The 27,306-nt window shown below is 39.1% G+C and overlaps 1 protein-coding gene across 1 annotated transcript in view; it reads left to right on the top strand.

Moving 5' to 3' along the window:
* Window positions 1–722: 722 nt before the first annotated feature.
* LOC103463533 (disintegrin and metalloproteinase domain-containing protein 10) overlaps window positions 723–27,306 on the top strand; it is a 28,877-nt gene continuing 2,293 nt past the window's right edge. Inside the window, exons 1-14 of the mRNA XM_008406923.3 lie at window positions 723–1,063; window positions 1,572–1,719; window positions 2,472–2,590; window positions 3,044–3,196; window positions 10,374–10,453; window positions 11,263–11,382; window positions 13,553–13,645; window positions 13,883–14,051; window positions 20,402–20,565; window positions 23,854–24,025; window positions 24,105–24,249; window positions 24,439–24,622; window positions 26,423–26,522; window positions 26,804–27,024. Of these exons, the coding sequence (XP_008405145.1) occupies window positions 1,003–1,063; window positions 1,572–1,719; window positions 2,472–2,590; window positions 3,044–3,196; window positions 10,374–10,453; window positions 11,263–11,382; window positions 13,553–13,645; window positions 13,883–14,051; window positions 20,402–20,565; window positions 23,854–24,025; window positions 24,105–24,249; window positions 24,439–24,622; window positions 26,423–26,522; window positions 26,804–27,024 (1,929 nt within the window). The 5' untranslated portion in view covers window positions 723–1,002. The remainder of the gene's footprint in view (window positions 1,064–1,571; window positions 1,720–2,471; window positions 2,591–3,043; window positions 3,197–10,373; window positions 10,454–11,262; window positions 11,383–13,552; window positions 13,646–13,882; window positions 14,052–20,401; window positions 20,566–23,853; window positions 24,026–24,104; window positions 24,250–24,438; window positions 24,623–26,422; window positions 26,523–26,803; window positions 27,025–27,306) is intronic.

Genomic DNA, 27,306 nt, shown 5'->3' on the forward strand with positions numbered 1-27,306 from the left:
TGTACGATATCTTCTGGACAAGTAAAAATATAAAACTTTGAATCCAACATTTATATTTTACCTCTCTAGTGTGTATTTGCTGGCACTTGAATGATGAAACAAGGCTTTATGTCAACAAGACTTCTGATGAAGCGTATGTAATTTGAGCATCAACTCAGTCTGCCGGAGAGTGTTTGAACACAACAGAAACAACATTTTCTATGTTCTCCGCACACAACCCCGCTAATAAATCTACATAGATGGTTTTCCAAATGTAGAAATAATCTGATAACAACTTTTTCTAATCTCATGCTACGTTAGGCACTCTGTCTGCATTGATAAAAGTTATCTCACCTCAGCATGCTGTTTGCTTAAAAGTGGTTCACTCAGCAGGAAAGTGACAAACCTTTGTAATAATTGAAAAAAAAATCTGACCACTTGGGGGCACTCATAGACTGACCGTAGTGCCTCACACCACATAGTCAGGTGATCACAGAAATAAGACAAAACACGACATGGGGACATAAAAATGTACTTTTTGTAAATTTTACAGATCTGTGTGTGTGTTCGGACTATTCGGAACAAGGACGCATAAAAAAAATTATAAAATTATTGGATAGGTAATTTGACTCTCATAAAAACATTTTTGAGATTTGCCAGCATAAAATGAAAGAAAAAAATTCAATGACAATAGTTTTGTCTAATATCCTTCTACTATCTTCTGTTTCTTTGAAGGCGTTCCTCCAAGTTAATTAAAAAAAAAAATCCTATGACTGTGTAACATGCAGAAAAACAAGTCTGAGTATGCCCATCCACAGTGTGATTGTTCATTGAATCAAGCTTGGTTGCGGCTTGAACCTCCTATCCAGACACATTCCAGCGGAGTAAGGCCACAGGTACGAGACTGTTGAACAGAGAAGACAGGAGTAAAGGGATGAGAAAGAAAGGCAGGGACCAGTTGAAGAGGAAGAGAAAAAATTATGCAAAAAAGAAAGAAGATCAAAGCACTTTATTAAGGAGAACATGGCGGTCCAACACTACTGGCTCATGCTGCTGTTGGTCAGCTGCCATGAATGGATTGCAGGTAGGGAATGTAGAGATTCGTGTGTTTGTCTGAGTGAGGGTTTCACCTCACACTTAATCTTGAATAAGTGAAGTTGTTACTTGCGTTCATCTGCCTCTGTGTCCATTGTGAAATGAAATTATTGTTTTGCGGCAACTCTTGCTGACTGGCCTCTTCTGGCCCTGGACATGTCGCAACGCGTCTTTGCAGGAATGCAGGGGAAAAAAACACACATGCAAAACCTGTCAACAGCGCATATGGTGCTTAACCAGCTTAGCTAGGATCCATGGCGTGTGCACACTTAATTAACGATTTGTTGTAAGAATACGTCCAATAAGCCACCACCATAACAACACGGAGAGGAGCGTACAAACTATTTCGAAGGGTTGTTTTCCCCCCTCGCTGACTAAAAACAAATCTGTCTGGTAGATTAGTTTCAAGACTGACATAAATATTATTTTCCAAAAAGTTTCCAGCTTGATGATACATGTAAATTTAGAAATATTTGTCTTCCTATTTTTCCCTCCAGGTCTTGGGATAAGCATCAGTCCTTTTATAAAGCATTACGAAGTCTTATCGTATGACAGAGGGGATCTCCACAGGAAGCACTTAAGAGCCAGGAGAGCCACGCAGCCTCAGGGATATACGCTGGATTTGGATTTTACCGCTTTTAATCGGTAAATCTCCATTTAATTTTACTTTATTTTTATTTGTTATTACATCTGGGCTGCATGGGTGGTGCAGTCGGTATCACTTTTGCCTTGCAGAAAGGAGGTCCTTCTGCATGGAGTTTCCATCAACTCCCCATCCATGGTCTTCTCTCCAGATGCTCCCACAATCCAAAAACATTTCTGTTGGGTTAATGTGTCTCTCCATTCAGTACAACTGTGTGTGGACGGCGGTGCGTCCTGTGTGTCTCAACCCAGAGACCCTATGGATGAAGGCAGAGGGAGAACTTTAGTTTTCAATGACATTGAGGCACATCCTATACAACAGAACACAGAAAGACTTAACAATTGAAGATCAAGACAAAAACACTTTCAGGGATTAAGATTAGTCACTGAAAACTGAATCTGACAGTGAAACCCATTGATATGCCGTAAACAAAGTTCAGAGCTTTGTTGCAACACATTCCAGATGTGACGTGCATAAAGGAAAATTTTCCGCTCTGTCTGAAGTTTTGGGATTTTGTACGATGAACCAAGATTTTGAATGACTAAAATGACAACATCCAGGAAAGCATCTCTTTAGGATCTTGCTCTGAAAAAGAAGCCTCAAAGTAAACAGTCTAAATTTTTTTTTACATCAACAGATGGAATTGTTATTATTATTATCCCTTTTTTCCCAGCTGCTCACCGATTTGCATACTTGCCGTTGCTACAAGGCTTTGACCACATCTGCAACCCTTTCGTGTTTTTGTTGTTATCAGAGCGTTCCGCCTGCTTTTGAAGCAGGATTCTGCTGGGTTTTCCGAAGAATTCACGCTGGTCGATGAAAAAGGCCCGACATCAGTCGATCTGTCCCACTTATACTCAGGAACAGTTGAAGGTTGGTCTGACATGAAGCCAGCAAAATGTTTACCTGACCCTAAATGCAGGACAGTTCATATGAATGACTCAGATTATTTTTCTAATGGATGTAATTTTCAGCAGCATCTGCACAAATGTGAACTGGAAATGAAGAAAGTAACAGGAGAAATATTTGAATCACAAATGTTCTTGGTCCTGTGATCAGACCAGAGAGAGACCTTAATAAAGTCAGTGGCGTTTTTGGACTTTAATAATGCAGTCCTCCTCCACTGAACTTCTTTTATTGCTAAGATGAAAGATTTGGTTGCAGAAGTTAACAGTTACTTACTAACATAGAGTATGCAATACATACAAAGTCCTATCTCAACTATTTGCTTTCTGAAATTAAACTCATTAAATCAGCCTACATGTCTGCTACCTCTCACCATTTCTCTGATGCTGCCTTGTTATCGCCCGTTACTCTGTCTTACAGGCGAGTATGGGTCATCCTGCCACGGCTCTGTATTACAGGGACAGTTTGAGGGAACCATCCACACACGGAGTGGCACTTACCACATAGAGCCTCTGCACAGATATGACAGCCTGACAGATCACCACTCCATCATCTACCATGAGGAGGACTTAGGTAAGGCTGATTTTATTCAAGGAGAAATAGTTTGAAGATGCTTTGGGCTCCAAATGGCTCTGCAGCGTCTATCACTCAGCATCCAGGACTGATCAATGTGTATCTGGAGGGAGAATGTGTCCAAATGACGCCCAAGCTGCTGTCCAGACGCTTTGCAGATGGTGGGAAAGTGTGCAAAGAGAAACTCTTTGCTACATTAAACGTAATTTATGATCTGCTGCATTCTTCACTGTCTCATTGAAAGAGAAATAAGCAGACCAAAGCACATTTCTCAATGCTATGCGAGATCTTTTAATGTTTGACCTTTTGTGAGATCTTCATCTTGTTTTCTCAGAATCTTATTTGACAAAATGTGTAAAATGGTGAATATTGGTTTAGCTCACGTTAGCTGGAGATAGGCACCAGCAACCCTCCCGACCCCACTAAGGGACAAGGGTGTAAGAAGATGGATGGATGGATGGATGGATGGATGGATGGATGGATGGATGGATGGATGGATGGATGGATGGATGGATGGATGGATGGATGGATGGATGGATGGATGGATGGATGGATGGATGGATGGATGGATGGATGGATGGTTTAGCTCTTGGTTTAGTGCTTGCATCCTCTAGCTCCAGTTCAACTCGCGCTACTAGAGGTCAGTGAACTGGGAAGTATGAGGAGCTACAGAGTGTCAACAGTGCCGGCTGAGGGCTCTGAATGGGTTTTGAGGTTCTCTCCAACTTGGATGCTGGCCAAAGAAAAGATAAGCCGTAGATGTTGGGATTATTGAATGAGGTGGAGGCTGAGATTTCTGAAGTAGTTATAAAGAGGAAGAAGGAAAAATATGTATAACGTGAGTTGATAAAAGCAAACATGAGAAGAATGACACAAGTAGCGCTTCTTCAGGGTTCCACAGCCTTAGAGACAGTTTCCACAACAAACTGAAATGAAATCCAACTTTCAATTGTTCTCATGATTTATCCATATGAAAACAATTAGGAATCATCAAAATGTAAAAAGTGCATGTCTGCTTGAACGTGCGTGCGATTCTTTGGCTGCATGTTTGCGTTAGCATAACCTGAGCTCTACAAAAGCATTTTACTGGAAACGCAGTGCGGACCGTGCCAGAACTCCCCCTTCCCCCCAAACTCCCACGTTTGTTCCTCAGTCTACTCTGCGTCTGCCTTCCTCTGTACCCGTACCACAACGTTTTCATGCCAGATGTAGTAAAACCCAGCTTTGGTTCATCGGCGGCATCCCCTTCCCTCAGACTCAGGCCGGCATATCTGCAGGAAACTGGGAAAGATTGACCATGTGATACTACAGCAGACAATCAGGGCCTCCACAGAGAACGCTTGATTAGGACTTCAGGCGGTGACATAATGTGTGCATTTTTCCTTCCTGCGGTTGTCGTCTGGAGCCCTCGGTTTTGATTGAGGAACTTTTGTTCTCGAGAGGGAGGCTTGATGTCATGCGGTTCATTAAATGGCTGCAGCAAAAGTGTCCTGATACCTGGACAGATTGTTTTAGTGTGTATTCATCATCGACATTAAAAAACTAGTAACAACGAGGGTACAGTTAGAGGAACCACATACGTAATTTAAGCAGGAAGATGTGGTTTGGTTTTTCAAAGTTATTATCCAAAAAAACAGATAGAGATTAAGTAGACCATTAGCTGCAACCTGTTCTTCCTACATTTGGTAGTAAAATTCCTAAAGTCCAGCAACGTTTACTGGGCTCATACAGATTGCCTTTGCTGATTTAAAAACATGTTTTTATTGCTCTTTCTCTGACTCAATTAGTCTCTTTTTTAGATATTTTAGACATTTATTATGACCACAAAGAGTCCTGTTGATCAACTCAGTAAAGAATCCTCTGATATAATGTCTTGAGATTAATTGTGTTGAAAATAGTGAATTTAGAGTAAATGAGAGTAGAAGTCAAAGATACAAAATCTCTGATTAATCAAATATCATCAATGTTTTGTAACATGAAGGCATGAAGGAGCCGACAGTATTGCAGTCGGACCACAGACATTAATGAGTTTTTTTCCTTCATGCATATGGTGATGTTACACAAAAGGGATCAAAAATTTGTGTTTGATCAGTGAAGTTTTAATTCCTTGCAGTTTTGCCTGTTGAACATAAACAAATAGACAGAGGCTACTCTGCACTACTCTTTACTCTGTGCTTAAAATCTAAAAGTGAAGCTGAAGTGACAAATAAAGAGGGTTTGCAAATTCTTCAACTTTATTTTGAATCTGTGCCTACATAGTTGAAACTTTAACACAATGTGTGATCGAACAGGGAAATGATCCCCCAAAAAATTGCTTTTAAGCTTCTGGTTCCAACCTTAACTATTTGAAAAATATACAGAGCAGCTTTAAAAATGAGCTGCATGCCATAAATTTAACTTGTTAAAATAAGTTATATACTTTCAAATGAGATAAAAGATCAGATATGCTAGAAGATTGTGCCCCGTTTGGCAATGAGAAGATTAAAGCAAATCCACATTTATGCACCAATTTTGTAAGGAAAATAATTCATTTCATAATCAATTAATCTAAAAAGTGGCTTAAATAATTAATTAAAACACAAAATTAAAGGGGACATGGTGTGCAGGCTTGTGAATAGAGCTGTAGTCATTAAGCTGCTGCTTTCACACTTAAAAATAAACCAATTTTTTTTATAGCTCGTAAATAAACAAATAAAGCAAATGCTTGTATCCAGCTAAACACTAACCTGTCACTTCTTTATTTTAACAGCTGTGTCAAGACTTTTCACCTTCCTATTCCTCAACGCCATTTGCTACTGACTGTGCTTGAGAAATGGTTCAGGCGTCGCTGCCCTCTCTGTGTTGTAAGAACAAGGATCTTATCTGCGTTTCTGGAGTTTTTCCAGACACTCTGCCAGACATTGTTGGCAAGACGGGGAATCACACTCTGAGAGTTGAAGGATATGCAGACCTGCTGTTGAACAAACCGGAAGGCAGCTTTAGAAAATATCCACACTACGACTCAGCCAACATCTATAAAATTAACAAATTTTATTTTTGAACCATCATGGCAAATTTGTGTTTATCAGAAAAAAAATAATAATTTGAGACAGAAAGCAGCGTCTTAGACAGAAACTTGTTTTTCTAAAAATCAGGGTGCTTATGTTGGTAGTAATGAAGTATATGTGGATCAAATGATGGGTCATTTAAACAGTTATCCAGACTTATTAAATAAACCCCTTTCTCCAACAAGGAAAAGTTTTTTTCTTTTTTTTCTTATCAACATTGAATAACCCTTAAATATTGCATAAGAGTGTTAATTCCTGTTTTTTTGCTGAATGCTTCGGTGAGGCATTCTTCAGATGTCATGACCAAAGTTGTCTTGAGACTTGAGGCTTTGGCATCAGCTTTCTGCACCACGCTGCTCAGCAGGAACCGTTTCCAGCAGCTGCTGCAAACACGACTCCGGAGGCTCAAATGTGGCTAATTCCTCATGTGGGAGAAATCCTTTTTTTCTTTTATATTTTAAAGAAGCAAGCGGACTCCTTAATTAATCTCAGATTAGCGTCTGCAGTCGGCCCGGCCAGGTTTGGACAAGCTTCCTTGCTTTTCAGAGATCAAATATCTGATTTATTTGAAAATGTTTGGCTTCGCAAGACAGAAAGATCGAATTCCTGATGCATGGAAAAGGGGGGGGCTTGCTGACAAAAAGACAGTATGAAAGTGGACATGAAGAAAGATCTGGAAGCAATTCTGTGTCGACACCCAGCGTTTAGGGCCTCCACATCCAGCCCCCTCCCCCACTCAGGCCATACATAGACCTTACGGTGAGGTTTGTGATTGGCTGAGGGACTTCAGGAGGATGGCGTGATTCAGTCATGTGTTGCCTCGTCTTATGCTCAAAATATCGGGCTGGGAAGACTGAACTGACTCTACAAACTCTTTGCATTAAAGCTTAAAGCTTCTTCAAGTCTGATTTATTCCAGCTTCAATCCATTCAACAATGTTACACTTAAATTATTAATTTCCTCTAAGTTGCTGCACGTGTAGATTCCTCTCAGACGTTGAGCATAACCCCGATAAACTCTGTTACAAAATCATTTGACTTCTTGCACTTTTGTGAAATCTTTCTTCAGGACATGTCCCTTCAGACTCCAGTCTTATCGCGGTTGCATCAGTTTTAAATGAAACACAAGTCTCTAGGGTGTTGCAAATTGCAGACAACAGTTTGTTAATAAAATACAAGCAGTAGTGCATCTCCACAGCGGGATCTGTCGGAGCCGCCGCTTTAGTCTGCCGTGCGGATTTCTTTATGCTGGAGTTCAGTTTTTGACCGTCTGAGAATGTGGGGATCAAGGTATCTACTCTCAAAGGGTCTCACCTTTACCTAATTGCCCTTATTGTGTCAGTACTGTACGTTCACCTTCGACTTTTTTAAGTGCACGTCGCACTTTATACATTCTCTGTTTTAACATGTAGTGTGGATTTATTGGCTAGTTATCCATGATGCTAAATCTCAAAGGTAATCTGTTGGATTGAGAAGTAAGCTAATAAAAATATCTTTTATTTCCATATTATCAATATTTGAAAAATGACATTTTTTAATTCACTCATTTGCTTCAAATTCAATGTCTCCATCTTAACTAGTTGTTGAACAGATTTGGACAGAAGCATCGCAGACTAAGAGACTTTTAGCCACTTCCCTCCCCTGTAGCAGCTTGCCTGGTAGCTGACATCAAAACATTATCAAAGAAGATACTTTGTGACCTCTTTGGTCAAAGCAAAAACGAAACCAAAAGGATGCTGATGATGTCGGATGCTGGCTCAGTGTTTTATTGGCTGCTGGGGTCGTGGCGAACAAAGCCAATAACAGCTACGGTTTATTCACAGCCAGGCGTCTTAAAGGCTGACATGTTTATGAGAAATTTAAAAAGTTCAGTAAAACTCCAGCTTCACCGTCAATCAAACATGCACGTTGCTGATAATTCTGCATATCTTTTTATTTAATTTTGTTTTTATAAGGGTGTGAGAGGGAATCTAAATGGGGCATTAGGTAGCAGGAAAAATAGATAACTGACTGCTTGAGGACCTAAGATTTACAACCACTCAGAGTGAAAAGAAATCTTTCTTGGCAACGGCTCTGTGGATGTTTTGGACTGTGTTGAGGCTACTCGCTACCTTCAGTTTACTTATCATGCAGACACAGACTGTAGAAAAGAAGAAGCTGGTTGTAGATAAAATACCATCCATCCTTCTGCTTTTGTTAAGCTAAGAGAGAAAGTCTTGGAAGGAATAAAATATGAATTTTTCCCAATAAAACTCTCAGTTACTTCTGTGGAATGTCAAGTGATTTTGAGTCTGAATGAAAAGGGGAATCGCTCCAGCGAAGCATTTTTGAAGGTCACCCGCTAGCTGCACGTGCCTGTAAAAACCAAATGCAAGCAAAGTTTTTTTTTTTGTTTTGTTTTTTTCCAGAGCTGTACCTTATGTGACCCTGCTATCTTCTTTCTGGCACAGTAAGCTTGAAATTTTGTTATTTTGGTCACTGAGTGTAAAAAAGAAAAGGTTTAAATGTCCTCTTGAAACGAGAACCTTTAGTGAGACACATATTCCACATTATTCAACGGAAATATAAATCTGTTGCAGGAGAAAATAAATATGTATTGACAGAAGGGGCAATAATCAAGTGTTCACACCTGTAAAATACTAGTTAAAGCCCATTTTTAATTAGTTTTAGCATCAAGTTTGTGTTTGAGTCTGGCAGCATCCTCTATATTGCCCTGGTGATATTTGCTCACTCGACTTTGCAAAACTTCCCCTAATCAATCAGATTGGAAGTATATTTTTCTTCACTGTCCTCCTCAAGTGACCCCACAGAGTTTGTGTTGAATGTAGTTCTAGCTTGGCTCCCTCACTCCAACGCTTTGGTTTTAGCTCACTGTGATGCTTAGGATCAAAACTTCTTATATCTTCAGCTTTCTTTGCACTACATGTAACTTTTCCTGTCAAAGTGAACTTGTACCTGATCGGATGACAAGAACTTCAAATTTATCTAAAGAAACGGTGACCCCAGACTATGACGCTGTCACCACCACACTTTCTGGTGTTTCATCAGACGACGATTCATCCTTCCACAAGGATTTTGGATAGTTTAGCCAGGCTTGGACACACTCTTTGGAAGAAAAGGCTTCTGTTTTAAAATCCTGCTTCCTGTTCCAGACATATGGAGAACACAAGAAGCTTTTAATAAGTAAAACACAACCAGTATTTCCTGCAGCTGCCTCAGTTTTGTTTTTGATCTCTTGGCAGCTTCATTGACCAGTTTCCATCATGTTTTTTTTTTTTTGGTTAGTTTTAGAAAAAACATTCAGATCCTGGGTTTTAATTCCGGCCCAAGGTCTTTCTGCTCAGACTTTGCATTTTCTCTCAGTGCATTTTTGGGTTCTCTCTGGTTACTCCTACAAAACATGATTGTTAGCTTAATTGGTTCCTTTAAATATTTTAACCCACCGCACATAAACTTGTCTTTGAGCACTGAGTGTTGTAAATAAATGATCTGACATAAACTTGAAGATAAACAATGTTTACATAATCCTAAACTGGAAGTAAAGATGCTGAAAAGCTGACAGGAAGAATATACACGGCTCAAAAAAATAAAGGGAACACTTAATCAACACAATATAACTCCAAGTAAATCAAACTTCTGTGAATCAAACTGTCCACTTAGGAAGCAACACTGATTGACAATGGGGACCCTCGTCGGGTCAATCAGTGTTGCTTCCTAAGTGGACAGTTTGATTTCACAGAAGTTTGATTTACTTGGAGTTATATTGTGTTGTTTAAGTGTTCCCTTTATTTTTTTGAGCAGTGTATATTTGCAGCATATTTTAATACCAATAAGCCTGTAGCTGTGAAGACATGATCACATTGTGTCTATGCTCTTATTCACAGTTTTATTTCTTTATGTTTTTTCTCCACAAAATTAACAGTTTTCGCTGCACTAACATCTTGTTGGACTTCTGCTCATGTTTTCGTCATGGTTTGTGAACTCTAACTCAAAGAATATGTTCCGGGTCTCGCTCCAGGCTGTTTACTTTACTGTTCTGGCATATTTGTGAGAAGAACGAGGAGAGGAAATATTTCCAAATGCGTGCAATTTTGTGTGCAACTTTAAACATCTGCGCTTTGTTTCGTCCAGTTCTTCCACATGCGATGTCCCGCTCTGGTGGATTCTGTAGTGCGGATCGTCTTAACGCCCTCGCTGGAAACCTCAACCAGGTACAAAGTGGATCTCTCTGTGTTTTCTCCGTTTCATCATCACTGACGAGAGTTCCTTCTTCAAAGCTATTAATAAACAAACAAAAAAAAAACTGTCAACTCATTCATTGATGAATAATGGAGGAAATTCACTTGTGTGTCAGATTCATCATTTGCACCCGATTTATGTACACATCCATTCATTCGGTCATGACTATTACCCTAGTTGAGTCACCGGGAACAAAATGTGGGTAGTAGCTGCAGCAGGATGTTGTGGCAGAGTCACAATAGCCTGTGACATACAAAACAGAAACCTGGCTCCTTGCAGACAACCTTGACGACGTTGCAAGACGATAAAAACAACTCCAAAAACATCTGCCACACATAGTAGGCAAATATTCCCCTTGGGTTCACTCCTAATCATTAACCTTTGACCAACAGCGGACGGGGGGCCTCAACGTCTATTGTGAAAAGTGGATGTTGAGACTTTGTTGTGGATCCATTTTTAACTACATGCCTGCTGAGGAAGATCATTTCCCCTGTTTGGTTATGAAATGCCCTGAGCAGATGTTTATATTTTTTTTTCTTGATTACACTCCAAGAGGTGTTCCTGCTGCACATACTGACGCTGTCAGTATTTATCTTAGAACAGGCAAAGGTTTTTGATTTGTTTTGATCTGAAGAGTAGTCTGGGCTTTTGCTGCAGAAAAAGTATTTCTATTACTTGAATCTGAACAGAAACCAAAGCTGCATCATCTTACAACGTCTAAATCTAGACCCAAGCAAATGGTTGTGGTTCTTTATGTTGTTCCTTTTTTTCCCCACACGAGGCACCAGTGAGCCGTTCGAGGAGAAAGGTTGACGACTCGAAGACCAGCTGCCTGCTCCACCTCCACGCCGACCACTTCTACTACAAGAAGTTCAAGTCCGTTGAAGCTGTTGTGGCTCAGGTCAAATTTCTTAATATCACGTTTTATATGTAGCTGAAAAGCAAATGTTCCATTTTTATATATACAGCGGTTTAACGTGTGGTCAAAAGAGCACAAGGACTCGACGTGAAAAGACTTCCCATGTTCTTGTAGAGTTAAATAGAGCTCACAAAATGAAACTGGTTGTTTATATTAGTTTGTGAGAGGAAATATTGTAGGACTCACAATAATAGCACTTCAAATAGGAGCACAGTTTGGTCTTTAAATTTGCAACCTTGGATTACTTCAATAAATTCACATAAACTGTCCCCTAATGCTACAGTCTCTTGAACATTTGGTTTTTTTAGTTAAACCAATTGAAAAATAATACCCCATCTGATACCAGATTAAGGATTTTTAAAAATTCTTCTTATATATTTTTAAAGAAAACTTTTTACAAAAAGTAAAAATCACATTTTGCACATTTGTGCACTTCCATTTAGGACTCTTCTGCTTCTACAAACAGCCCGAGAAAGTAAAAACCACTCAGTCATTTTTTTTGACAATAAGTTGATTTTTGATAAACCTCCGTAGTATAACGTCACAAATCAGCAGGCACTGCCCCTCACCCAGTAACCCAAGCAAAGCTCCAGATCATTTATGGCTTCTGGAAAAGAAAAGTGTTTTGTTCTTGACTTACAACCCAGAAATCATTTGCTGCATTCTTGTTGGGTGTGCAGAAGGCTCCACTTCTGCTTTTCAAAGATCTATGGATGTATGGAGTTCGGTTGCGTGGTCAGCGCAATCTAACAACTTTAAATATTTTAAAAAATATATACATATTTTTTTTAAATATTATTTTAAAATATATATTTTAATAAATATTTATAAAAAACTTATTGACAAAATTTGGTATTTCCATAATGAAGCTAAAATTTTATTAGACAAAGGTTACAATAATAACATTAAAGTTATATGTTTTGGGAAAAATCTACACCACACCAATGATAAATGTTGAATGAAGCAGACATTTATTGCTATCTAAATTTTAATCTGAATCAGGGTCGTTCTCTTGATACCCGAACAGTTGATCAAATATGTCATTTTTGATATGGCAGTGAAAGCGGTCAGTGAGTGAGTCAGGTGTCGGCTGTTTTTTGTGGCCAGACTGAGGGCTTCCTCCTGACGCCTGTGCTTTCATCAGCTCATCATGTCGTCTTCATATTCTTTCCACTTTACTCTTGTTGTTGTTGGTTCAGAGCCAGACTCCTGTTGGGCAGGACTGAAGAGTGTTAGGTAATCATGATGGAGTATAAATAAACAAGCTGCAGTTTTCAGTCTCTACTGACCTGGTTGCAGGTGCCGATCCATAAAGTTGTGGAAATTTCCGAGCACACTCTCCTATTCTCACATATCCTGCTGCAAAGAGACAAACCTTTGCTTATGACATGTTGGCATGTGCATCTAGTGGACGACATGCACCAGCCAAATGAAATGAAAATGCTCAGATGATAATCTTTCTTTAGGAATTATATAAAGAGGTCTGTTTTATGACCTTAGAGCGATTATGCTGTTTTAAAGCACTAATGAAGATCTTTTTTGATGCTTCCAAAATATCTTTTAGGAAGCATCAAAAGCCTCATGTCCTCCATCTTTGCTCTTGGAACGATCCAACCTGCTGCTTCTGTCAATCTGTGTAAACATCCGGAACTGTAATCTAAACATTTTTGCCATTTTAAAAAAAGAGAAGATTTGAGTAGTTGTTAAAAGTGGAAAAATAATAAATGCAAAAATAAAAAAAGCAAATCGATACTTCTGAACAAGAAACTATCTGCACAACATTCACATAAATCAAAAAAAGTAAAAAATGGCTCTTGGTTTCGCTGTAGATCAGTGAGTTGATTAACTCTTTCAGTACACATATTACCATGCAATAGAGAATTGGATAATAATACAATTCCCTAAATACTTCATGTGTTTAAGTGCATAAAGTACTATGAACTATTATTAATGAGTTTGGCTAGTAGCAGTTAGCTTATCGCTATTATCATGTCAGTAAAATTTTTCCACTTACAATTGGAACACGTTTAACGTCGTTTTGACATCAGTCAATATCTAATTATTATCCAAGAGGTTCTTGGGACATTATTCAGTTTTGGATCTAAAATCCAGAGGGTAACTTATTGTTGACTTTTTGACTTGTTTTCTGCAGGTTGCCTCTTACATGCGGGCCGTGAACGACATCTACAACAAGGTTGACTTTGATGGAATCAAGCTGATCAACTTTAAAGTCAAATCCCTCAGTGTAAGTTGGAGAGTTTGCTGTAATTTTGTGGAGTTAGAACTCCAAAGAACTACTGTAATATAATTTACTGACACATACATTTCTAATTCTAACATGTCAAAGTTATTTATGATGCACATTTAAATTTAATTACAACACAAAAGTACATTTTGAGGGACGTTCTCTCAGAAGTGCTTTCAGTGATTGGTAGTTCTTGTCCTTCCCTGTACAATGAATTTACTGTCTTTGTCTCTCCAGGTGATGATGACAGAGAATAAGACGGATCCTCTGCATCCTCTGTTTATCGGACCGGAGAAACTGTTGAGTCTTTTCTCCGAGAAAAACTGGGGAAACTTCTGCCTGGCCTACATGCTCACTAACCGAGACTACAGCGGAGTGCTGGGGCTCGCCTGGGAGGGCAAGACCGGTAAGCTGCAGAAGTAGCACAACGAGTCAGAAACTGTCTGAAGCTGCCAAACTGAAACACTAAAAATAACATTTATGTTTTGCTTATATTATGTGGAGAGAGAGAAAAAAAACACGAGGCAAGTCTGCCACTCTGCTGTATAGGCGCGTATAAAAATATACTTTTCTCAAGAGAGATTTAACACAACAGATTGCTTGGATGACAAGCGAAGTCACTCGCTTGAGCTGGCTCTTTAGCATGACTTTGGGCTCATGTTTCAACCCCTACAGTATGATAGAAATTAATGCAATAGGACACTTCCTCTGCTCTTTTAGTTATAAACAATGATTCATTGTTACTTTTATACTATTGTTACTATTAAGGTTGTTTTCATCCCAGATTGATTGAACTATGTCATGAAGGATGTTTCCTGATCAACTGTCTAAATAGATTAATAATACATTAACTTGTGGCCAGATTTTATGCATTTTCGAGAAACTATTTATAGTTCAAATACACAATATTTTAAAACATGATGTCCCAGACAATAACACAGGGTCCTCCCTCGTGATATTACATTATATTGGGTTAAAATTAAAAAGACAACACCTAAACCGCTCTCAGTCCAGACCAATGACTCAGCATAAAAGCATTTATAATTACATTTTAAGAAGTTGAATCACGACTTATTGTGGATTTGAGAAAAGACACACCAAACCACAGACGAACTTGCATGACATTAGTTCCCGAACACGATGTTCTTGGCATTTATGCACATAAAAATAAGCTTTGTGTTGAAGCATGCGCTTCATTTAGTCGACGAGAGGACAAAACCGACATCCACTTGTGAAAGTTCATTAGCAAGTTTGTTTAGGCAATGTTGTTAACGGTGCTTTATTTACTGACAAAATCCTTCAGCTTTTTCAGCAGGTGTTCAGCTCTTGAGCAGCCACAGAAAAAAAGGATGGATGGACTATATATCACTTTTATCAAAAACCCACAGTGTCAAGACCTCGAGCCAGAGCAAACAGAAATGTGAGACAAAAATAAGACTCTGAATTTTAAGCTTAATAAAGTGAATCATGTCTTTCTGTTGCGCTTCTCTGTGGGAATCTCAGTGTGAGTCTGTGCCGATCTCTAAAATCACATCATTGTCTCTGACTTACAGGCTCATCTCAGGAAATAGTTGTGGGTTTTTCTTCTAACATTCGTCGTTTTTCAGTCGGTATCAGTCACTTACTTGAAGCAGAAATCATCATTGCACTTATGTGTAAAACAAATCTTTTAATTAATTTGCAAAAGTTTCAATGTGAAGTTAACAAAGCCATATTTGTTTCTCTGTGGCAAAACACACGTCACACTTTAATCCTGCTGCTGGAGAGGTTTTCACTCAAAAACCACCAGACACAACGTGAGGGGAGCCGACAATTTGCACTCCTGCTGTGATTTGCATGAAAACCATTTAGCTGTTTCTGCTTCCTTCTGCAGAAATTTCTCAATGACTTTCGATTATTTGTTAAAGTCAGATTTTGTTTACTTTACTTAGAGTTACAACCAGAGTCAGTAAAGGTCAGCTAATATAAGACAAACAGTTTTCCAGAGTAGCATTGACATCATTGTCAAATGAACTCCCAGTTCCCCAAATGTACCTGCAAGAGCTCAAAGAGTTCAGGAACCCAAACACGTAGAGTGAACAAAAACAAGTATGAGGCAATCCCAGTAACATCAGCCAGCTCTGCAGAGGGGACTCTCTGCGTGTGTGCGTGTAGGTGTGTGTGCGTGCGTGTGTGTGTGCGCGCGTTTGCGTAGTATTATTTCTGTCCAGGAGGAAGTTGTTTTGGTTGGAGGTCCTTCCTCCTTGTCTTTCATTGTCTTTATCTCACATTCAGTTCTCTATTGGTCAAACTGGGGGGTGTGGAAGCAGCAGACCACCACAGGGACATGTGACCAGGGTTCAGCAAACCTCTGTTACACACACACACACACGCACGCACGCACGCACGCACGCACACATGATCGTCATATGGAGCTTCAAGGCCTCTTACTGAGGATTGATGGCTGCATTCCACAGTGCGGTTGCCTTGGAGACGTCTCACATGGTGGGCACGTACCTACACACACAGTGAACGTGTTACTTGAAGTGTTGTGACTTTTCAGCCTCACATGAGTGGATTATGTCTGACCTTCAGAAACCAATACGCTCACAGTCTGTGTCTTTACTCACTCTGGTTCGTTAGAGGTCTGCAGAAAAGAAAGGTCAAACCTCAGGACCATAAACCCAAAGACCCCTGAAGTCCACAGAAGTTTTTCTTTGAATATGTTTTACCTTGAGATCTCGGTGCACTGCTAAGCTAGAAAAAAATATATATATATACAAAAACAGAAAACTCAAAGCACACTTGGACAGATATCAGAATCAGGTTTTGCACACAAGCGAGGAATTTCACTTTGGTTCCACTTCGCTCTCACTGAAGACATCTTTAAAACAACTGTGTAAAAATAATTGTTGGGAAGCATGTATAAATGCATTGTTTTTACAAGAGAAGAAGACAAGGAAGAATTGGAAAAAAAATCTATCCAAACCAGTAGAGCAGAAATGCAGTTTGACTGAGCTGACACTGCAACATGCATGTCAGATAAATATAAGAAAAAATTACATTCTGAATTCATGATTCAGTACTGAGGCTGAATCATGTCTTCATCTATCTGCATAGACGAAAATGACATCATGATATTATGATGTAACTTTCTGAGTGTTTCAGCTTCTGTTGTAATGTCACGCTATCTGGCGTTTAGAAAAAAATATATTTTGTGGACATTTTTTCCTTTCACTCCTTCTGTAGTGCTGCATCTTTGAAGAGTGGATGTGTGCTGGGATCGAATGGGTTAAATTTACAGAGTTCCCTTATGTTCCTGTCTTATTTTATTTATTTATTTATTTATTTATTTACTTACTTACTTACTTACTTACTTACTTACTTACTTACTTACTTACTTACTTACTTACTTACTTACTTACTTACTTATTGATTTATATATCAACAAACCAAATGGCAATTCAATTCCTATGCCTGAGTGCTCCAATGTATTGGTCAAGTTAATCACAAAATAATTCCAGCCATCAGTATCATTTATACTTACATATATTGAGTATGCTTAGCAGAAATAATTTAATAGTATAACGAAACATTAAGTCATGTTATTACTGAGTGCTAGCTGTCGTTTTTTGAGTTGCGGTTTCACCAATCCTGTAGCAAATTTGAGAAGAGACACAGGCGTCCCGCTTTTTGACATTTGACGAATATCAGAAAAATTGTTGTAAGGAAATTTCATTCGCCTCAGTTTAATTTAGTTTAATGCCATTTGAACTAAATTCAGATAGGAAATGGTGTGACAGGTGTAATAAACAGAAGCAAGTTCACACACTTCAACCTGAAACACCAAACAGCGCCACAGCATTAACGCTACATAAAGTTCATACTTGTGAGAGGAATTCATAAAAAACCCACACAATTTATTCACACGCACACAAACATCGTTCCAAGTTAAGAAACGGCTTAAGGGTTCAACCATCTTCTCTGGCTACACAGTAATATGCCACTCTTTTTAATTTTGGGACATGCACGTCTAATCTTGAAACTATTTGTGAGTGTTTACAGCGTGAGTTAGAAGCTTTGTCTTCAGTTTCCTGTTCACACATGTACTGCACAGCAGGAGTTTTTCCTCGTCATGTGCATTTTAACGACTTGAAGAACTACATAATGTTCAGGAAGCAAGATGTGACGTAAAAACTATGCGGTGGATTCGTGTAAATTTGTTTACGGCCCGTAGAGAATGGCAGGCGTCTCTGGAAATAGCTGTTTAAGTGTTTGTTTCCAACACGCCTTGTCCAATCCTGCACAAGCGGCAACAATAGTCCTCCATTCCTTAGCGAGTTTCCGATGCTTACGTTTCCAACTTTCAATTAGTTTTAGCAATCTGACACGCTACGTGGCTGCAATTTGAAAAATGTCTTAATTAACGTCATCTTTTAGCATCTTTTAGTGCCCAAATGTAGAGGCAGAGTAGTTAGTGCCAGGTTTCCTCTGTCTGACATAAACAGTTTAGCCTAATTTAATTTTCCCAGGCATCTTGGGACATCTCACCAAAGCCTTTCTCCTGGCATCATTAGGGACATGTGTGGATCATCAGTGAGCTGAATATCGGACTGAACAGAGGGCAAGGCCAGCGATTCACTTGTCCTCATTAACAGGATTGTTCTGGCTCCAATTTATCAGTTTGTTTTTCCCAACAGCCTTCATAACTACAGAAACCTTTCAGATGAGAGGTCAGATGTTTCAAGAAACACGAGAAAAGGTTCGGTTTCCTTCTACTTCAGCACTGGCAGCGAGTCCGGCCTACCTTTTGTGGCTTATTACGAAATGAAACGATGATTTGTTTGTGGTTCAGTTATTGCAACATTGCCGAGATCAAACACACAAAGAGAAAGTTTCAAGTTGAGCAAGACCTGTGATGCATTCCAGACGGATTAGGTATTTTGTTTTAAACACTGGAAAGGTCAAATTAGCTTAACAAGAGGGTAGTTTAAATCCTTTTTAATTATTTTGCCATGAAAAGGTCAGTGGACTGCAGAAACAAAGGAGGGCTGTGATGGGAAGCCACCGGATGCAGTTGCAGTTATTTACAGTGTGACTTCCAGAGCAGAGCTGAGGTTTTCAAAATACGTTATGTTATCAGTAAGACGTTTTGCTTTGTCTGTTTTATTGTCAACCGTTTTATTTATGGACTCCAACTTCCTCCACATGTGTCTGAGGAAGCGCTGCCATTGTTTGCACATATTAAACCATTTGAGTGTAAACTGTTTTATGTTTTACCACCTCTGCTAAAGTCTCGCAATGCATGTTCTCAACTGATAAGTGCAAGTGAAGCAGCTGACTGAGTGTTTACCATCAGAGCTAATAATAGGGAGCTGAGATTTTGGCTCTTTTCTGTGACAAAGACAGAGAAGAGGATGAAAATATACTGCAGCCCCTCTCTGCCAGAGCTGCCAAAACCCACAATATCTGCACCCAGAAGCCTTTTCTAAGAATCCCAGTTCCTCGAATGCTCCATCTGGGGGGTTTAAGTGAATTTAAGTGAAACACACACTGATTTCTCGCTAAATGTGACCAAAGGAGTCTCCCACGGATGCTTGGCTCTTGATGGGAAAGTAATAAAGCACTGTCTTGTTCTGTTAAGCTCCCAAAGCTCAACTGTTTGAACATGACTTTATGCCAAGAGTCGTTCTTGTTGTCGAGCTCTTCCACATCATAAACGGTAATCGTATTTCTACGACATGCGATAAAGGGAACAAGTTATTGTTTTTTGTTAACCTCTAATCATTTCTGTCTGTTCCTGAAGGTCGTTCTTCTTTCCACTGTGCGACTAAATAACATGCTGATAAAATAAAATTATCCATATTCCTGCAACTGGTTCCCACACAGTAACACCTGGTGAACTCAGTTTCCTTTAAATACCCAAACACACTCCTCGCCATCATATTGACTGTAAATCACATTACGTAAGAGGTCTTACGTTAAGCTCACGTGACCTCTGACCTGAAGCACACACAAGGGCTAAAATAAAAACAGACTTAATCTCATTACAGAAGACGCATTTCTTTGGATTTCCATCAACCCACAGAAATAAAATCCCACAATTTGACGTATTTTGTGGATCTTACCCTAACCCTAACCTGACAGTGAGCTGAAATTAATTGATTGCATGACTCAGAGCGTCTGCTGCTGTGAATCTTATAGCTGGTCTTTTGACAGTAATGTCACGTGCCATCCATCGTTCCATGTGAATTTATCCAGCTGTTTGTAATAGTAGGGAGGGATTTTGAACCCATTGCCTAACTCAAATAGAAAGAAGATGGGTGGCGGCAAAATGGGTCTGCATGTTTTCATGTACTGAGTTGTAGCCCGAAGCGCCGGGCCTGGAAGAATTTTAGCACAAGTCTTGTTGGCTTAGGGTATTTCCAGTAGCACAAAAATAAGCACTTATCCAACAACTTTGCACCCTAAAGTGATTATTTGCTGTGCCTTTACTGAATTTTAGTTCTGCCTTAGAGTTTGCACTATCTGTGTATGCATGACTCTGCATATAGGTCTCCTCAAAACCTGAAAAACACAAGATGTAGCTCATAATTGTCCCTTTATCGGCTTAAAAAGCCTATAAATAGAGCTGTGGTTTTTTCTCATTCATTAGTGTATTCTGTATTCCTTCAACCTAGAAGTAAATCTGGACCGGTGTTTTAAATTAATATAATATTAATATAATAATATAATATAAACACACGTTATGTCTCTGCTTCTCCTTTTCTTTATTAGGTAACTGGGGAGGAATATGCTCCAAGTACACGGCGTTCCGTAACGGCGGCATGGCCACCCTGAACACGGGACTGATCACCATTCAGAACTACGGACAGTTCCTGCCTCCTCGACAGGTCCAGCTCACCTTTGCACATGAACTGGGTCACAGCCTGGGATCTCCGGTCAGTCCTGCCATCTCCTGTTACACCCATCACCAGCCCAACACTCTGATATTTGGGTATTGAGTCTGTTTGTTCACTGAGAATTTACCAACATGGATTATAACCAGGTGATTACACTCCATGCTTGACTTAATTTTAAAACTCCACCTGTCTTGCTACTTATTGCCTCGTTAGCCACGGTTTAGCATCAGGTGTGTACACTGGGGCTGCACAATATTATTTATTATGCCATGAGAATATCAAGGTTATGTCCTACTTTCCTCTCATTCTCATCTCAGTTTCCTAAATTCACCTTTCACATTTTGAGCCATGTCATCTGTGACCATTGTGAGCATTTGCTGCTGTTGTGTCCAACCACGTAAAGCACAAGTTGATATCGCTTGGAATATGTTAGCCAGAAATAACGCCACTAACGTGAAGATTGCACACATAATATCGCAATGATGATGTACTTGCAATGTTTTGTGCAGCTGGTTTTATCTAAGTAAGTGAAGTGGCTTCATTTTCAAAAGCCTGATTTGTTTATCAGCACTTTGGGTTTATACCTAAAACACTTTAAAACTTTAGCAAATGCAAAACCAACGTACCTGTTTTAAAGGTTATCTTAGACTTTTGTTACACATATGTAATGCATTTTTTTTAATTGTCACCTTCATGATTGACTTTCTTTAATCTGCAAATATTTGTTGCAAAAATAGTCAGTTTATTAGATGTTCTTAATCTTTTCTTAGTGACAGCATAAAAAGGTTTATCCTAAAAAGCTTTAAAAATGGTTTCATTTAGTGGTTTCCTTTAGTTTTACTTATCCACTTTCATGGTTCATTATTCATAAATTTAATAGGTTGGGGTTTTTTTTTATCTGCACACTTCACATGCCGTCTGTTTCTTTCTAGAGCTCTCCTTCCTGTCAGCCCACATTTTGCATTAATAATGTGGCAACAATGCTCATTTAATATTAGACAATACATAATTATGTGTCTCCCATGGGAGAAATATGCTTTAGGAGGATCTTCAATCTGTAGAAAATCTGCTAGTGAAAAGAAAACCAATATTTATTTTTCATCCCTTTTCCATAACTTACAGAACCAAACATGCCTAAGTGGATCTGTGGTGAATGGGAGTAAAAACCTCACGACACAAAGCTCTACCTGAAGCTGTGGATTGTGTAATTAACACTACTCAAAGTAAACGTTTCCATTAAACCTGCGTGCGTATTTGCAACGCACTTGAACAAATTGTACCCGACCTGTTTACCAGAATAGACTTTAGAGACTTTGGCCTTTATTGATCAGATTGTCTGAAAGGGACACCAGATGAGCTTTGATGTCTCTTACATACACTGATTATTAAATCAGTTTAAGGGCCTGCTGTCATTTTCACCATGCAGCACATTTACTCTTTGCTAAAGTAAAAGCTGGTTGCACATGAATGTTCTGCCTTACACACCATCAACACAGCAAACTTAATCTTTCCATCTGCTTATCAAACACAGATAAAAGTAGCATTCAGGAGTTTTAAAAACAGGTTTGCCAGGAGGGAATCACTAGGATCCTGATAAAACATTTTAAATACATATATTGTCTAATATATACTACTGCTGCTATAACTTTTATTTTTATTTATTTATGTTTTGGTGAACCTCTGGTTTTAACTGTACCCGGAGAAACAGGAAGTGATGGATTGTAAATTAATATTTCAGATAAATTTTTATGAACTCAAAGTGAAACACAGATAAAATATGATACATTATATATATTTTTTAAATGCTTATTTCCTGCAATGATTTTTATTTTCATTCTGAGTAAATAAACTGTCATACTTTGCTGCTATCATTTTCAGATGAACTTGCCAATTGTTACTTTTATTTGCAGAGGGAACAGTATGCTCATTATGATTCATAAGTGTATTTTATAAGTCTATGGGATTTTTAAAAAAAATCTAATTTCTGCTTCAGTTGACTATTTGTATTCTTCAAAGCCTTGTTCTTCAATAACTAATGTAATGGTTGGTGTCAAAGGACAACTTGTGGTTTAAAGATCATTAGGCTTCATTTTTGCACGGATCTGTTTTATTGTGACAAATGAAACAAAAGAATTAGAGAATAAAATCTGAAAATGGAACAAAAGGCAATCTGAAAACGTATTACATGTTCAAAAATTACATTTAATGCATTAAAATAATAGTTAATTTCCAAAGATTTGACCATGAACTCTTTAGAGAACATACTGACATATAGAGTACGTCTATATTAGATGTATGTCTAGTACAGACATAGATCTATGTGTATTAGATGTATGTTTTACATATAATGCATTTAACGTTAGAGTCTGAATGTTATCTGTCATCTCTTGTGTTTTTCACTACTGTTAAACATTTGTATAAGAAGACATATGGAAGCAGTAAAGACGTGTAAAGCCAGACATACTGTAGAAGAAAGCTAATAACACGGATTAGACATTTTTATTAGAATGTGGGATTTCTAATAGCTTAACATAAGTTTCCCAAATCCATAAAAATTTTGTTTTCAATTATGTTTCACACTGAGCTGAATTTCTGTGAAAATGAAAAATAGAACCACACAGTGCAGTAAAAGTGGGATTTAGGTGCTTGTATTGAACCACATAATTGGAAATAATTCAGAAACGGCAAGAAACAAAACAAAGGAACTATTTTAAGGAAAAGGCACAAACATCTTTTGCACCACACCACCCTCTTATTACCCAGAGATTTAGGTTCTGACTGATGCAGAAGTGCCATTTATAACATCCATCACAGTAATCAGAAGCAGATTCAACAAAAGCCACATCAAGACTTGTCCTCTCAGTGTGTGTCTGTGTTTATTGGACGTCTTTATGAACCCGCCTAGGCTTGATGCTCAAGAGAGGAAGAGATTCTTCCAAATGTTTCAAGAAGAAAAAAAAAACGGGAATCTTCTGTTCTGTCCTTGTTTTGCATGGGGAACATCACATTCCCTCCTGTTTTCTGTTGAGAAAAGTCATATTTATATGTGACTCTTACATGCTCAGAATACGCTTCAAATTTCTGATAACCAAACAAGTAGTTCAGCTCTCACCACACGCAGCTGCAAGCATTTTTCTGACCTTACAACAATTTTGAGGTCAACAATACAGGGACTTTATTCCCCCATCTGTAATAAAAATGCGGAGCTGCATAGTTCCAGCTTCGGTTAGACGATTTGTTTTCGCCTGCTGTTTCTGACGTGAGCCGATTAAAGAGAAATTTACAACAAAACAGAAAACGGGGCCTGTCGTTTGGTTTGTGTTTCAGCATGACGAGGGCTCGAACTGCGGCAACCTGGGCTCCTCTGGGGGGAAAGGTCGGTACCTGATGTTTCCTCAGGCCACAGACGAGGTGCGAGAAAACAACGACAAGTTCTCAACCTGCAGCGTTAAACACATCAGCAAGATCCTGCATCAGAAGAAAGACAACTGCTTCGTGGGTGAGACGCCGACGCGGTGTTCAGGCATGGTCAACATGCAGGCTTTAGATTTAATTTGAAGGTAATTTCTCTCCCTCAGTCAGCGATGAGCCCATCTGCGGCAACCACATCGTGGAGAAAGAGGAGGAGTGTGATGTCGGTCACAATGACACAGACCTCTGCTGCTACAGTGCTAAAGAGGCCGTAGGAGTCCAGTGTCGACTCAAGCCTGGTAAAGTCTGCAGGTACTTGCTGCTTATCTGCCAGGTCAAATCCTCCTTTAAGTGTTATTTACACATCTATAAACCTTTAAGTCCTAACGAAATATCCTACATTTAAATTTAAAGCGACAATATGTGGAAATGTCCAAGACGGTGTGAAGATTTTTGTGACGATCTGAATGTGTGTGAAAATTTCTCGTTTCCCTCCGCCAGTCCGAGTCAGGGCCTGTGCTGCGGTCAGAACTGTGAGCTTAAGCCTTTGGGTCAGATGTGTGACGTGGAGACAGACTGTGTAAAGAAGAGCGTGTGCTCTGGCCTCTCCCCGCTCTGCCCCGAACCAGACCCCAAGGAAAACTTGACCGTCTGCAGCGAGGGCACGCGCGTCTGTCTGAACGGGGTGAGTCTGTGACTCAACACACTTTTTCCTTTACTCAACAAATCAGGCAGCATTTGGAAGTGTGCAGCAATCCTGCAAAGCTGGTCTGCAAAGGCAAATGCTTAACCTTTGGAGCTGCAATAGTGAAAAAAAATAATATAACCCTGTCATGAGCACATTTTGATGCTTTCAGGCTCTTGTAGGTTGCCCCATGTATGTTATACTTTAATTTGAACTTACTTTATGTCTTGGTTTCAGCTTGGGTTACTTCAGACATTTGGTATTAATGAGATAAAACAAAGCAGTTTTATTTGCAAACAACAGCCTCATTAAGCAGGAAATTACTGGGAAATTACCGAATCCATCTTACCACACTTCCAATTCCCCATGTGCATTCAATACGCATTTTCTTTCTTGGGGAATTTGCTCCAGTTGTGATTGTTGCGCCATCCCTCTTCAAATTGTTCTAATCTATCATGACCTGAGTCATAAAAAAAACCGCTTCAGGGAAACATAATTTATACAGAAATAAAGAAAAACAAAAGCAAGTTTTCAGGTGTTCATTTATGTTTTTTAATAATGATTTTGTCTGCAATAGTCACCTGGATGCGATGCATTTTGGTTTATCAGCTAATTAGAACCAGATTAGAGACTGAATATGAAAGAAACAAGCCAGGGAAAAACATCAACATGGAAGATGAAACCAAAGCAAAATATCAAAATAGAGATGATTCAAACAAAAGCAGATGATTAATTTATATTCATAAAAAACAATCATCAGCAAAGACAAAGAAATAAATAAAACGCTTCAAATTCCACTGTTAAATATTCACGTTTTTAATTAATTATTTTGATTCATTTAGTTTGTGTCTTCTATAACCATTGTGCCGTATGTGGATCTCATTTGACTTTTTTGAGCCATTTTGGAACATCTTCAGGATTTATTTTGAGAGGTTTGGTTGGCGCGAGTGACCTTTATTTGGCCGTTGTGGTTTATGCGAGAGCGGGAAGACCTGCAGCAAAGGTCATCGGAGGACTTGGACCCGCACTGAGCTCTGAAACCTCCACACATGGGTTGTGCTTTCCCCCTGCGCCACCGTTGCGCCCATCCTTCAACATTTTTATATTTTCCTGTCTTGAATTTTTTATGATCTCTTTTCCATGCTAAATTCAACACAGCTGGTTATAATTACAGGGGAAGTAAAAAAGTAAATAAATAAAAATTTGCAGAAGAAATCTTTCTTCAAAAACAGCTATTAGAATACAGTTCTCATTTCAAACATCATTTTACCTATTTTGTATTTTTAGTCTCACACAAAAAAAAAACATACTGTTAATCATAGATTTCTTTCTAAACTGCTATGGTGTGTATAAAATTATTTTACAGCTCAGACTTGAGCAGCAGAAATTTTAAAAGAGTTTCCAAACAATTTGAAGGCTTCTCTTAGTATGTCTGCAACTGGTGAATTTGTCGACGTGTACTGTTGGGAGTTGATCCTAAGCAGTCGCAAAGTTTGCTTATACCTCCAGCCGGCTCCGTCACTGTGTTTCTGATGTACGATCAGCAGAAAACATAAGACAAAAACAGCAACATGGTGGAGGGATGAACTGACAACATCTGGTTAAATTAACCTGGTTCTTTGAAAGTGTCAATAAATATTGAACATTTTCTACAATTTGTTCAATGCATGAACCATAACGCCAAGAATGTGAAAATAATTTTTGACATCAACGTTTACATGACGTCTGTTGAGACCAGATTCAGATCTCGACTATTTGTATTTGACCTGATGAGGTCTGAGTGTGTGTTTCTCTCCGCAGGTCTGCGCTGAGTCTGTGTGTGTGAAGCACGGCCTGCAGCAGTGTGACTGTCCTGGAGTCAGCATGAAGGAGAAATGCCACATGTGCTGCCAGCAGCCCGGTAAACACAGAACCTTGTGTCCTCCACCGCCCAGCAACATGTTTGCAACTCTGTGTCCCAACAGCTCGGACTGTGTCAGTCCATCCAGATGTTACCTCCGTCTGACCTGATGTTTTCTGGGCAATAAACCAAGCTGTGTTCCTAATGGAGCTGTTTTTGTGCGGAGATTTGAAACTATACAGACTGGATTTTAGATCTTAGATCTTGTTACAGCGTGTAATCCATGTCAGGACTGGCCTGCGTAGTGCAAATAATACAAACTAATTGTGTGTGTGTTTCAGGTAAGCCGATGACATGCGCCAGCACCTCCTCCTCTGTGCTGTCCCGTCACTTCCAGACGAAGCTGTTGCCCCTGGTTGGCGGCGCGCCGTGCTCCGGGAACCAAGGATACTGCGACAGATTCCACGTGTGTCGCCTCCTGGATGCGGACGGCCCAATTGCCAGACTCAAGAACTCTTTCCTTCATTTGGATGATTTTGATGATGTGGGGGAGTGGATGAAGGTGATCTCTTATTTATCTTTTTCTTTTCTTTTTTTTTCAGGTGATAATGACACCAAGCACCTAAACAATAAGCAAAAGAGGTTGAAAACTGACAAGACGTCAGTAGAATGACTGAATGTTGTAGAAAGGTTTCAGCGAAAAACTAAATCTAACCAAGTATGTTTGTACAGTTTCTTGTGCACATATTTTAGTACACTTGAAATAAGACAAAACTAACATACAACAAATTTTCAGCAAGATATAGGAGCTGATTTTAAGTCAGTATTTCTTGAATATTAATTA

The sequence above is a fragment of the Poecilia reticulata genome, chromosome 4, assembly GCF_904066995.2.
Source record: "Poecilia reticulata chromosome 4, P_reticulata-male-v2, whole genome shotgun sequence".
Classification (NCBI taxonomy): Eukaryota; Metazoa; Chordata; class Actinopteri; order Cyprinodontiformes; family Poeciliidae; genus Poecilia; species Poecilia reticulata.